The sequence below is a fragment of the Melozone crissalis genome, unplaced genomic scaffold (genome assembly GCF_028551555.1).
Source record: "Melozone crissalis strain CALT ecotype California unplaced genomic scaffold, PUWL_Pcris_2 ptg000005l_1, whole genome shotgun sequence".
Classification (NCBI taxonomy): domain Eukaryota; kingdom Metazoa; phylum Chordata; class Aves; order Passeriformes; family Passerellidae; genus Melozone; species Melozone crissalis.
Window position 1 is genome coordinate 27,599,498 of NW_026535783.1, and position 13,833 is coordinate 27,613,330.

Consider the following 13,833-nt stretch of genomic DNA (forward strand, 5'->3'; position numbering starts at 1 on the left):
GTTTCCATACAATATAGAGAATTCCCATTTTCACACCAGATTTCAACGACACATTCTGGAGAAAAACAAAAACCACATAAAACCACAAACCACAGTTAAGCAGAACAGGAATTTTCCAAGTTACTTAGTTTCTCTCCAACCTAATGAAAGGTGGCTAGTGAGGGGGGGTGTTGGTCTCTTCTCTCAGGTAGCAAATGACAGCACAAGAGGAAATGGCCTCAAGTTAAGAAAATTTTCTTCATCAAAAGGTTTATCAAGCTTTGGAACACGCTGGCCAGGGAAGTGATGGAGTCATCATCCTTGGAGGTATGTAAGGACACATGGATGCGGCACTAGGGAACATAGTTTAGTGGTAGACTTGCCAGTGCTAGCTTAGTGGTTGTAATCCATGATTCTAAAGGTCTTTTCCAAAATAAAGTGATTCTATGATTTGATAAACAATTGCTTAGCATGGGGACTTCTAATATTAGGTATAAATTCTATAAATCTAATCTAATTAAGTAAATTGTACAATTTGTAGACCATCTCAATTTATTTGCTGATGCCATACTGTATTCCTAGCTGTTGAAACTGACAAAACATCCCTCTGAGCATTACTGGGTCTATTCCCCCACCTAGCTCACCACTTCCTGTAACAGAAGGTACATCAACCCCTCAGCACATCCCACTGTCCTTTCCCAGATACCAGTGTTGAGGATAATGCGGACAGTGTTTTGTTTTTCATCCTCCTCTTTTCTCTTTTTCTCCTTTCATAACAACAGTTTTGGACATCCAGCTGCTGCTACCCAGCAGAAGATTAAATAATTAAAAATTATTTAATTTAATTAATTAAAAAGAAGAAAGCTCTTCCTACTTCTCCTCTGAGCACTACATTCACTGACTCACTGTAGGACTGTATGCCTACTTCCAGGAGCAGTTAACACAGGAATTAGTGTAGTTCCTTATTCTGAAAGCTTGCAACAGTCACCAACTCTAAACTACCCCCTTCCTTACCTTGGTTTCCACGCAAAGATACAAGACTCGCTTAGCTCTTCTAACTCCCTGCTCTCCCTGCTCTGTCACTGTATATGTCTTGTCTGGCCATAGCTTGGAAAGAAATGCCTCAAAACTTTGGAAGAAGCAATTAGAAAAAAAAACTTTGAAGTGGAAAAAATACTTAACTAACAAATATTAATTTTTAAAATTGCTTTTCTGTTCTTCTAAAATATCACCTCACAGAAGTTATATCAGTTTTTGCTGAACTCTCCTCACAGACAATTGTTTCACAGCATAGATAGTAAATAACCCCTGTTGCCACCTGCCTGCTCTTTGGGACAAAGAAATTCAAAGGAAACCTATCCAAAATGCTAACTAAAACCTCAAGCTTTCATGGGTCAGGGCAAGCAGTGGTGTTTGTAGTCCTACCCTCCCTCCCACAGACGAAAGGAAAAGTGAGGAGGAACATCAAGCAAAAAGTTATATTTATTCAGAGTCTTCATGAAAGCAAATTACTCATGGCATTTCTGGACCCTGAACTCAACGTAAAAACCCCAAAGACTGGCTACATGGATCTTACAGGAGACAAGTGCAACTCCTTTAATTCAAGACATGCTCAAACTTGAGTTCACACATTTATGGGCAAAAAAAAAAATTCCTGAAGATTTACTTATGAAATCTAATTTTTGAAAGATAATGTACTTTGTTAGTGAAGTGTGTAAGTAAAACATAAGAGTAAAACAAGTAAAAATCTTCATATTTTCAAAACTTTCAGCAAAATTGTGTCTAGAAGCAGGGATTAACGTCATTGTATTAACACTTAAATACTGCATTACACTATTCCATCTTGTGGGTAAGTGTCAACAGATACATCACATCAGACATTAAAAATTACTGAACTGTAATAAGCAGTGACTTTTGACAAGGCTGCCTTTTAATTTTATAATATTTTCAGCATGCTTCAAGAACTTGTTTGTTTATTATTATTCCTTGTCATATCAATTTAGCCCTTCCTTCTATAATGCGAATTACTTCCTTCACTGTTATGCCCTGGGCAGTCTCCAACTCATCCATTAAAAATTCTGTGTTTGGACGGAATCAAGAAAAGCTTATCTTATCTCTTCCAATAAGCTTGCTCAGCAAACAAAGCCCATGTCCACTAACACATTAGTTATGTTAAGATTCTTACTAAAGATTTCCTTCTTCTCTACCATGTCTCCCTAATCATTCCATACATTAGAAGTTCCTCCTGAGCAAGAAAATAATTCAATTCTACACAGAAAAATTATTTGCTCTTACTAAAGCAGGACAGTACACAATTACTCTACAGTCATTCATGTAATTTCAAACCTACATCTGTCTGCAGTAAGAAAACAGTTATAACCTTTACTCAGCTAACAAAGACAAAGCAAGCCACTGGAATGTCACAGAAATCACAAGTCCTACTGGAAAGCCAGCCCTCTGCCTTCATTTCACCGTGGTTTCACCTACAACTTTGGAGCTGGGGCTTCTTTTTGCTGGCACGTACACAGCTTTTGCTTTCCTCGTCTTCATCTCCTGACTTTTCCCTTTTTTTGCCCTTGTGATTCTTTTCCCCATCCTGCTGCATGGAATTAAGCATTTGGCTACGTGGGGATTAGCTGCCTATCACAGTTTACCTACAACAAGAAGATTTAAGCAGAATTTTTACTTACTGGTATAGTCAATGTAAAGGGTTAATATACAGCCACTCAGAGGAAAACATAAGTCTTTGCATTTAGGAACAAAAACTTTCATGCCACAGTTATTTTAAATGTGTTAAATCTTACCTTAAGAACCTTTACAGGAGAACAATATTTCTGGGGGAAAAGAAAGGCTAGGCTGCTACAAAATAGATGTCACCATTTTTCTCTCGCAAATTACTGAATTCAAACAGAAAAAGGAAATAATCCAATGGGAAAAAAACCCCAAACAAATGAAGAAGTATTAGGCAATATGAAGCACTGCTATGAGAATCTGAATCATCCATGGGATTTGCCTGCTTTTTAGAGACAGAACAGAAGGTACAGGTAAGCTAAGAGCAAGTGCTTAATTCCCACTATGCAGCAAGATTATATATGCGTCGCATATTTTTAATAGACCAAAACTGGACACATTTACATTTACATATACACTTTCATATGCTGAATGCAACTAAAAAAACATTAAAGAAGAAATTTTAAAAAAGACACAGACTCCAGTAAAATAAAAGAGGGTCTGTTGTTTTTTGTAGTATCAACATCTACATGCAAACAGATATGATGACTCCATATGATTTTAATAAATACTGTTGTACTCTTTAATAAATACTCTTAAAAGACAGACCGTACCTAACATCTGCTCACAACCTGAACACATATGCCACTCTGTAAGGGCTGATTTCAAGACACAAATAACTGGTAGAGGTTTAGAAGACTCTGTATAGTTAAGTATATATCATGACTTCTAATGGACAGACAAAAGGTCTTCAAAACAGATGCTGGTTTTGGGAGAAAAAAACCCCCTTCTTTCTCAAAAAAAACTCCTAACTTGAAAATGAATAGATTTTCCTGTATTGCAAAGGGGGACAAATTCTGCTTTCCACTCCAAACTACACAAGGGAACTCAAGCTCCAAGCCTTACAAGGTCACTTGCCCCTTCAAGCTATACTCCAAGGTCTACTTCTGCTTTTTACTTGTTTATGTGGGTTTTAAAAATCAATGTGAGATAAATAGTGCAGTGACAAGCTTCTGTACATAGACTGGAACAAAACCCTGCCAATTAACTCTATAACAAAAATTAAAACAATGTGTGATTATGCATTTTAAGACCCTATCTTATCTGAAGTTGCCATAACAAATATGAGCGAGGAGTGTAATTTCAAGGAAGTCAGTGTTTATTAGTCTTGGGTGCTTCTAAAAGGTTCTCTTCCTGATTTTTAAGCAAAGTACCATTGCATTTGGTTTGTCAGGACCTCAGACTGAAGAACTACATGGATCAATTACATCTCACCATTTACCAGTTAGATTTAAATGTAAATAGCCAGGATACTATGGAGCCTTCTATGTTATCAACAAAAAGAAAATATCATAGAAGGGGAAAAAGTGAATAGATCAATTAGTGAATACTCCACCTAAACAACTGGTAAAAATTTGTAACTTATTTTTGTCCTAATTATTTATCAGACATGAAATTAATGGACAGGTGTTGCCCATTAGCAATGAGGAGCTATGAGGAAATAAGAGGAGAACTTAAGGCTAACCAAACCAAGGTTAGTCTGGATTTTGATATCCAAGAGATGCAATATCACGTCTGTTCACATTAACAGAGATTTTCAAGTTTAAGTCTGGTACCAGTTAGGTTTCCTATGAGTAAATGCAGGGGAAATGGAGGGAAGGAAAGAGGACATAGTTTTAAATTACATTTTCGTCTTTGGATATTTCTGAGAAGAAAAACCTTCCACAAGGTTGAGGCAGTGTTCAATCCTCAGCCACTTGTTGAACAAAAAATGGGATAGGAAAGAAGTTTCTGGCTTTAATTACAGAATATGGTTGCTTTAGTTTCCTGCTTCCAGTCTTACCAAAGGTGTATTTTGCAATTAAAATCACATAAAACGTTTAACCACAGGGGCCTAATGAAAAGGTCCTGAATCTTAAGAGACACACAGGAAGTTGTGTCTCAGATTTCTTGAGCTACTCAACTCCTATATTCAGAACTGCTGACAATCCTCTTCACAACCTGTCCATTAATTTCACGTCTGATAAACACCTCGTTCATCACTGCTGAGAATACAAAACATCTCTCTGCTGGTACCAGTTGTTTTGAAGTAAAAAAAATTTTGAGAGTTTTCTGAAACATCTGTTAGGTATAGAACCTGACAGACTGTATACAAACTGATGGTTGCCTAATCTTTTCGTTCTCTTGTTTGCTTTTAGCAATAAATGAATAGAATCATATCCTCTTGTCTTGAACAGTCTCTACAGAGGCAACCTGATATGCCTTCTGGATTACTACTGTTACTTAATACCCACCTGACAGCTCCAACCATCCCAAACTATCTGCAGTCAAACGTTACGGGTTCACTGCTCCATAACTGGTAGTCCGGTTCACAGAAAGTAAGATGCAATAATGGCTAGAGGTTATGGCCTAACACACTAAGTTTTGTATCAATTTAATGGAGCAAAAATACATCTACCTGCATTTTTCTCAGTCTCATAATACAACAAGAGAAAGCGTATTGATAAGGAAAGAAGTAGCAGTGTGTCTGCCTGGTAGCTTAAGACACACTGAAATCTACATTGCTCCAAAAGCCTATCCAGGTATCATATATCAGCTTTGAAATTATCATCATTAACAACCATCACCATGAGGGGTGGGGGAAGCTCAGATATCAGACACTTTTCAGGAGGTCCCTTGCAAACTAAATCATTCAATGATTCACAATTATGATTATTCCTTCATTCCAAAAGAGACACTAAAGCTTCATTAATATCTCCAGCAATGATAAAAAGTGCATATTTGGACAGCAACTGACAGTTTATATATGTTGTATTGACAGCCACATTTTCTAAAAACCTACTGTTTGTTGTTCTCTTACAATGGTTTACAGGTCAGAATTATGAGGCCTCTAAAGCATATCAAAGCATTTTGATCTCCCACTAACAGAAGTCAGAACTTTTTCATTCATGAAAAATAGTAAAAGTGGTTCTACTAATGTGCTACCGGCTCATTGCTATGGAAGAAACTATATACAACAGAAAGGCTTAAATAAAAACCACCATTGGGCCCTAGAATAGTAGGTGAATTAGGCACATTCTTAGTTTTGAACACAATCAATTCTCCATAAAAGTCAATGGCACTGTGGTAGAAGTATTGTTACACAAGAACTCCAGTTAACAGAAAATATTCCTTCAATGTCAGAGCGATTACAACCAAAGGAAAGCTCTCTGCACACAGTTATGCTTAGTAAAGCACGCTGAAACACTCCTCCAAACATCTTGGTGGTAGTTTTGATTGGAATAAAAAACAAATCCCAAAATCAAAACTCACCTTATTTCCACAAGAACAAAACAACTGACTGAAAGCATCTTGTGTTTCAGTGAAATCAGGATTCCACTTTTCCACTCTCCACCTGATGTGGTAAAGAAGACCTCTGCTTCAACAGACTACTGCATGCCCTAAATAATCCAGAAGAGCTGGCTCTAAGGTCTTCCTTGAACATCTATTTTGAGACAACACTCATGAAGCAATAAAGGATCAGCTGTGCCCCAGGGACATGAACTGCACAGAACCCAACACACCATATTACCCTGAAATTCCTGTCTGTTTGATCAACCAGGTGAGTTTTCCAGACATGTTCCCTCCCTTCCTTACTCCAAATTTCCTTCAGGAGTATCCATCTTTCTGTGTGCAAGAAGGCACACAATTTTTTTGTGATTATTACATTTTAAGGTTAATATACTTCCACTATGTAAAGCAGTATCATAAACAGTCAAAACACAACTTCAAAAGGTACATATGTACTCTTTAAAATACTTTGAGGCAATTAAAACGCAGATCATACAAGATCTTGGTTTATTTTAAAAGTTAATATGATCTTATTTTAAGGTACTGTTGGACAGAAGTCTAAGCAGCAGCTACCAGGCATATATTTCTCTGACAGACAAAGGAATAATACTGCTCCCAAACATAAAGAAATCTCAGTGTTTTTGCTCTTCTACACAATCTTTGCTTTTGTACTCAATGAAAAAAAAAAAAAACCACCATTGTGCAGGAGAACTGGAAATTCACTGGACTTTCTTAAATAACTGAGTAAAAGATGAAAAACTTGAACTCTCTGAATTCATCACTACTTTAATCAGAGGATACATTAAATAAAGATAAATTCAGCTTCTTTGTACGTAATTGTTACACCAATGTCCATCTAATATGAAAATAGTATTCTGACTAGTGAAACAAACAGAGGTGGTTTTATCCTTGCTTTTATTTGTTTGTACTATTTTTATGGCAGCTGTTACGAGCTTTATGCAGCATTCACGTAGCCCCAGCAATGTGAAACATGGTTGCTCAACTTTACATCATCTTCCCAAAAAAGATGGCAAGACAGTCCTGGAATACTTTTACAGGTAGATACTGAGGTCAGCATAAGCTTTTGTTGTTTTTTACTTATGAAGTAAACACACAGATACTCCATGGTTTCATTCTGCAAGTGGAAGACCAACTGCTTAATGGAAAAATACTAACAAATGGACAATAATGAGCACCTACACTCTCATCTTCAGACATTCTTTAACTCACTGAATTCCCCTTCTGAACATCCACTGCTTGGCAGGGGTTCACAGAGAATCAGCAAAAGCAAACACATATCAAATACATTGAAAAAACAGGTTTCTGCTCAGCTGACACAGGAAAGCACAGATACTACAACATGGCTTTGTGGAAAACTACAACCCAGCACAATGCACTTGGACAATGTAAAACTCACACTCAGGAACAGATTAAATCAGAATTTTTTCCAGTAGTAATTGATGGGATAGGCAAACCACAGGGCAGAAAAGAAGACATTAAGAACAGACCTCTTTGATGTTTTCTATCTACCATTGTAGATAGAAAACAAATTAAAAAAAAAAAAATTAAATTACCCAATCTGCCGTTTAGAACTGAGTAACAGTTTAAGACACACAGGAATCCTTCTGCCCCATGACACAACATTGGAAAACATTGGCAGTCAAGGCTATGCCTGCTGTCTCTGACAGAATTAAAGCTATGCACACAGAACATGCTCCTGCAACCTCCAGTGCACTTTCGTACTGAAATTAGACAAAGAACAAAATTATTTTAGAATTGACAGAACTACCTGAAATAACTAGACTTTGCAAGTAACATTTTTATTTTGTAAAGAACATTACCCAACTTGTTTTACTTCTACTTTCCAAAAACCCCCCCACTTCTTCCCATGAGGGTCTTTTTATTTTGCTCATCAATCTGGTCCTGGAATTAATATCAAAGATTGCATCTGTTGTGTATGAAAAGGCTAAAAATAATTCAGGAATGTTAGTGAAAGTGAGTGCTATTTGCACTTCAGATCCTCACAAGTTATCCCATCTGCAGTTGCAAGTTCATGCATGTCACCTGTCTTAAATGAGAAACTCTGTAATAGCTCACTTCTCTTTTTTCCATACTAAGTAGAGAAGTGACATATTTAATGTAATAAACAGGAAATTATGAAATGACCTTTCAGAAACACATACAATCTAAAAAATAAGCAAAAGACTTGCAAAATAATTTGTACTGATGTCCAAAATTACATTACATATTTCCTTTAATCTGTATTTCACTTCTTTCACTTGCTTTTTTGTTTCTTTACATTTTAGTGAAACTGTTTAAGTAACAAATGACTAGTCAAAATAAAAAAAATTCTGCTCATTGATTCAAAGCAGAATTCAAAGGAATGGGAGACCATACATCTTAGGTGGAAAAATTCTGTGCAACAAATAAGCAAAACTTCTATGAGCTTTTAATTAAAGTTTGATTATTTGTTCTGAGGGAAAAATCTCAAATTAAGAGCAGTCATGCAAATAGAGGAATCCATCTCAAAAAAAATCCTACCAGTAACCATTTCTGGAACATTTACAACTTTATAGCATTCATAACTTTCAAGAAGAAGTGCAGATGGGACATCAGGAAAACGTCATTCCATTCACTGAGAGGGTGGCGGGTCACTGGAACAGGTTGTGGCATCAAGCCTACCAGAGTCTACATGCCACACTTAGTTACATGGTTTAGTTTTAGGTAGTCCTGAGAGGATCAGGGAGTTGGACTTAATGATCCTTATAGTCCCCTTCCAACCTGAGATATTCTATGATTAACTCAGTTATTCCAGGAGCTAAAAATAAATATGCAATTAACTGCTCTTCCAGAGCTACAGACCTCATATATCATCTCCACCCAAAGTCCTAAGCAGGGAGGAAGACACAGCCTAGATCTCTTCAGAGAGGTCCCAAACTAAGTTTACAGTGCAGGGATGAGGGAAGAAGTAAAAAAAAAAAAAATAAAAAAAAATCCCAAGTTTATTTACTTTATCTGAGCATTTCCACAGGAGAAGCCATTCAAACAGTAAAGAGTTCAGCACACCCACTAGGATTTCAAGGAAAGGATAAGGGTTTCTTTGAACTTTGAAATGCATTATGACTGTGTTTTTTCTTTTATTTAAGAAAAAGAATTCCAACCAAATACTGAACTAGAAAAGCAGGAATTTATATCCACTTTAGTACATTTGCTGCCTTAAAGCCTATTTTAAGACACATACTCATTCAGACACAGCTCTACTCCCACAAATAAAAACAAGAAATTGTCTCATTGCTAGTTGGACCAATGGGTATCAGAGTGCTGAATCCAGCTAAAATGCTTTTGCAAAATCTTAAGATCCAGCCTGGTCCCTCTTCCCCGCATTTTACAAGGGTAAAAACCCCAAAGAACTGAGAGATCTACAAGTATAATATTGTAAGCCTCCTGTGATAGGCATGCTTTCTTCTCAATTTAAACAGCGCTTTGCACAGGAAGTCAACATGACTCACAAATAGAACTCATAAGTATTGTGTTTTGATGCCTACAAAAGGTTCCAGACCACCAGGCATAAAAATAAAAATTCTATTCAAAAAGCCAATAATGTAAGCACCCTCTTCACTTCAGATTTTTTGCCGCTGCTATTGAGCACCAAATATGCCCCAAGATCATCAGAAATAAGGTGCAACATTTCTGCTCTAATATTTGCATATTCTCGGTGGTGTCTATTCCAGCAGAGTCAGCCCTCAGGAAGAAACTTATTGACCAACTTCAGCTCCAAATTTTCTTCCAGTCTTACCATGATCTTTAGTGTTTTCATTTCAGGGAACAAAATTAGGAAGCTCAGTGCATGAATATTGCTTCTTGGCACCTTAAGCTACATGCTAAAGCCCACAGGTGCATTTCTTCCAGTTGCATGGAGCAGAATTTTTAAAACATTTTATTGCACAGTGCAGCAATAGCATTATGCCAAACAGACCTTTAAAACAACATTTCATCTCTTTGAAAAGGAATGGCCTTAGCCATTCCTTTTCAAAAAGGAATGGCAAAATTCTCCCCCAAACTGCACTACTCTTAAAGACAAGATCTTTTTATGATGCATACAAGAATGCACAAAACAACACTGTGACTGAAATAGGCTGTAGATGAAAGACCTTACACTAAGGCCAGGATTAACTAGAGAACCAAAACATCAACTGCTTGTAAAAACTGTAATTTTAGCATGACAATACAAAGAGGGGAAAAAAAAAAGGGAGGGGGGTGTCGCTCTTGCGAGTTACAACACCAAAATATGCCCAGATCTCATGACTTTCAGTTTCTTTCAGATTCTAAACGGCAGCATCCAATGGCAGGGGATATTTCATGTGTTTCAAAAAAAGGGAAATGCAAGGCAATGAAGATATATTCATAGATTCACAACATGGTTTATAGAATCTTAGAATGGATTAGAAGGAACCTTAAAGATCATTTAGGGCCAACCTCTTTGCCATGAGACAGAAAATTTATTTCTTAGCACATGGGGTTTTTTTAAAATACGATGCAGCAAACTCTACCTGATACTTTACCGATGGCTATCCAACATGCTTGCCATTTAACAGACCAAATCCCACCTGTAACAAAAGTGCTGCGTTTTCAGCAGGAAGGCTGTTATTTTACCCACTGCCTAATTCCATATTTGGCCATGGTTGTGGATCTAACCAAACATACTTCAGTTTCAGTTTGATCTGAGAGCTTCATTTCCTCCTCTGCCCTGGACGGGTAGAATGTGTTACTATTAGTAGAAGCACAAGCAATACGGACTTTTCATGGCTTCATTTCAGGCACAAGCACAGGATGCACACACACTGCTGTATTACGATGCCAGCAAACGCTCCCGTATGCCTATCTCTGAGCATACGCAACCACGTCGGAATTTCAAGCACTTCTGTCACTGCATGGGCGCTCTGAAAGCCTTCTGGGTTTCAAGAACACCCTGAAATGCTATTTCGTACGCCGCTTATACTTCTGTATTTTACTTCTCCGTCCGCTCGGGTTTGCGGGGGGGGAGGGGGGGGGCGGTTGGAGGTACCTTCTGATGAGAATGCCCCGATCAGGAAAACGCCATGAACAGGGGGGCTGGTTCCTACTTCCCATCATAATCGTGATGGCTTTGGAACTCCAGACACCTATAAGGCGCCTTCGGTGGTGCCACACACGGCGAGTGTACACCTGGAGTTCAAGTGGCCCCGGCTTCCCAGTGTGAGACCCCGGCCGGGCAGTGAGAAGCGCAACAGCGCCGAAAAAGCGAGGGAGGTCCTTTCCCCTCTGTCGTTCAAGACACCTATTCCTAATTAACATGAGACAATTTTCAAGCCGCAAACAACGAGGGCAGCAACACTACGAAGCCTCTCGTTTTCTTCTGGACGCGGCTCCGCCGGGAGGCCCCGCGGCCCCGTCCCGGGCTCCGACGGCCGCCCAGGTACTCACCGCTGGGAAAGGGCTCCATCTTCCTCTCGGAGTCCGCTCTCAGCGGAGGCGCCGCCACGGCTCTTTACTCCTCCTCCTCCCGCCGCCGCATGCTCCTAGGACGGGCTCAGTCCGTACCGCCCCGCCGGGGCCGCAGCAGTATCAGCCCGCGGCTCCCTCACGGCTCGGCAGCCTTTTCAGGCGAGGCAGCGCCGGCCAACCACCACCCGCCGCTGCCTCAGCGCTCGCTTCCTCCTCGCCCCTGGCTGGGCCCCGCGGCACCGCCTCCTCCCCGCATGGGCCCGCCTCACGCCAGGGATGCCGGGGCGGGCTCCGGACCCCGAGGGAGCGAGTGTCGGATCGCGGCGTCCCGTGGGCCGCTCCGCAGAGTGGGTGACCTGGCCGCTGCCGCACCGGGCTCGCCGCGCAGGCCGTGGCGCTGCTGCGGAGCCAGCTTAGCCTGCGTGTCCCTGCCGTGCGCCTTCCGCAATTTAACCTTACTTTTTATTTAAACAAATAATTCCCTTATCATCCGGTAGTATTCTGCTGTGCAAGACACAAGAATCAAAAGGCACAAGCAATTATGTGAAATGTGATCAAACGATGTTACAAAGAAAGACTGGATAGTGTTCTAGGAACCAAACACAAAAGATCAAAGCAATTAATTATACAAAGTGGACCTGGTATTTGTGAAAGAGAACCAGCCATACACGGTGGATGTCACCATGAAATATGGAAGTATTGAAACATTATTAGAAGTGGCTGCTGTGGGAAAAGTAAAGAAGTATAAACATCTTCAAGAACAAATTCTATAACTAAAAATGCTACCAATATTGTTTTTATGGGTTTTCTGTTTGGCTCATGTGGGAACTCTGAACTTTCGAAGGCCCTGGGTCTCTCTAGCTTGAGGACAGAGGACTGCCCATGCTTTGGTTTTCAGGGCGCTTTTTACTTCTGTGGGCACTGTGTACATGTTTGCTGGTAAAGCATATAGCATTATATCATCTTAATCTATGCAATAGTTAATATCTACATAACATCTTGTACTACTGAGTTTATTGTAGTATGTATTAATGCCTATAATGAAGTATTGATAGGTGACAGTAACACCTGCTGCCAAGCCCTGTACCCTCAGAGGAGTAGGGTCATGAGAGACAAAAGCTTGTTATTATGGCTGAGCATCAACACAGAGCCATGAGATTGAAGGCGAACACCATGAACCGAAAGACATTGTGATCCTCTTGGCATTAGGGAGGGATTGTATGTAGAGATGACAGAGGAATCATGGTGTGATATATCAATTTGGGACAAAATTTTCCTGATGTTGATCAAAGTGGCCAGGCCGTCTATACTTAACTTGGAAAAGGAACTTACTTAAATTATTATGTGCTCAATATCTAGCCTCCTTTTTGATTTGCTTGTCCCCTGCTCCCTTACAGCTACGCTCCTGTTATCAATTGACTGGTCACGTTTTTTTCTTAGCACAGGATGATTTTTGGGAAAGGAGAAAATGGAAACTGATTACTCCCAAAGAACACAAATTTAATGTCCCATATTTATTTTAAAAATGAAAATAAATTGAGGTTGGTTGTCCAGGGATCCGCAAGAGTCCAGGCGCTGTGCAGCCCTGTACCTCTTCTCTGTGTTTCATAAACCGAGAAGTGCCCTTTTTCACACATGATCATGTTTCACGGACTTAGTTATGGTGACAGCCTTGTAGCACAATCTAGGTCAAAGTCATGTTTCACACTAAATCCTTGGAGTTTAACACCGGCTTTAATGTCAGCACAGAGCTAGGTGAGTTTTAATAACTATTTACATATTCTCTTAACATATCACAACAGCCCATCATAAAAAGAAAAAAATAATTTAAATAAAGACTTCTTTAAATTATTAAATCACCAAATAATTTCTTTTAATAGGATGACAGGTCTCTAGATCTTTTTTTTCAAAGCACTAACCCTGTCTGGCCTATATTTAAATATGTTAGAGAAACATTACCTATGTAGCTAATTTTGCTAGGTTTCTACAGTGTCATGCAGAGGCTGCAGAGGCCTGAATGGTGTTTTTTTGAGCACCTCATCACATGCTTTCACCATTCTTCCTTTCTGTCAATCAAAAAGGCTTAATTAGTATAATACATCTTTGGGAAGCTAAAAAGCTAAAATAAGATCATGCTCTACTACATGTGCAGAGATTTCCATATCGAGATTTTTGTATTAACATCAAGTTTTAAGATAATACAATGGGAATTAGTCATACAGAACAAGTCAGGTATAGAGCTCATTTCACAGTAGCACTGTTTGTACTATAGTAGAAGAATAAGGGTTTCATTGTAGTTTTGTATAACAT

The 13,833-nt window shown here is 39.1% G+C and overlaps 1 protein-coding gene across 2 annotated transcripts in view; it reads right to left on the bottom strand.

Moving 5' to 3' along the window:
* LNPEP (leucyl and cystinyl aminopeptidase) overlaps positions 1-11,797 on the bottom strand; it is a 49,990-nt gene extending 38,193 nt beyond the window's left edge. Inside the window, exon 1 of one of the 2 annotated variants that reach the window (XM_054286822.1) lies at positions 11,503-11,797. In XM_054286822.1, the coding sequence (XP_054142797.1) occupies positions 11,503-11,521 (19 nt within the window). In that variant the 5' untranslated portion in view covers positions 11,522-11,797. The remainder of the gene's footprint in view (positions 1-11,502) is intronic. The other variant, XM_054286830.1, reaches the window with a different exon arrangement.
* Positions 11,798-13,833: the final 2,036 nt, after the last annotated feature.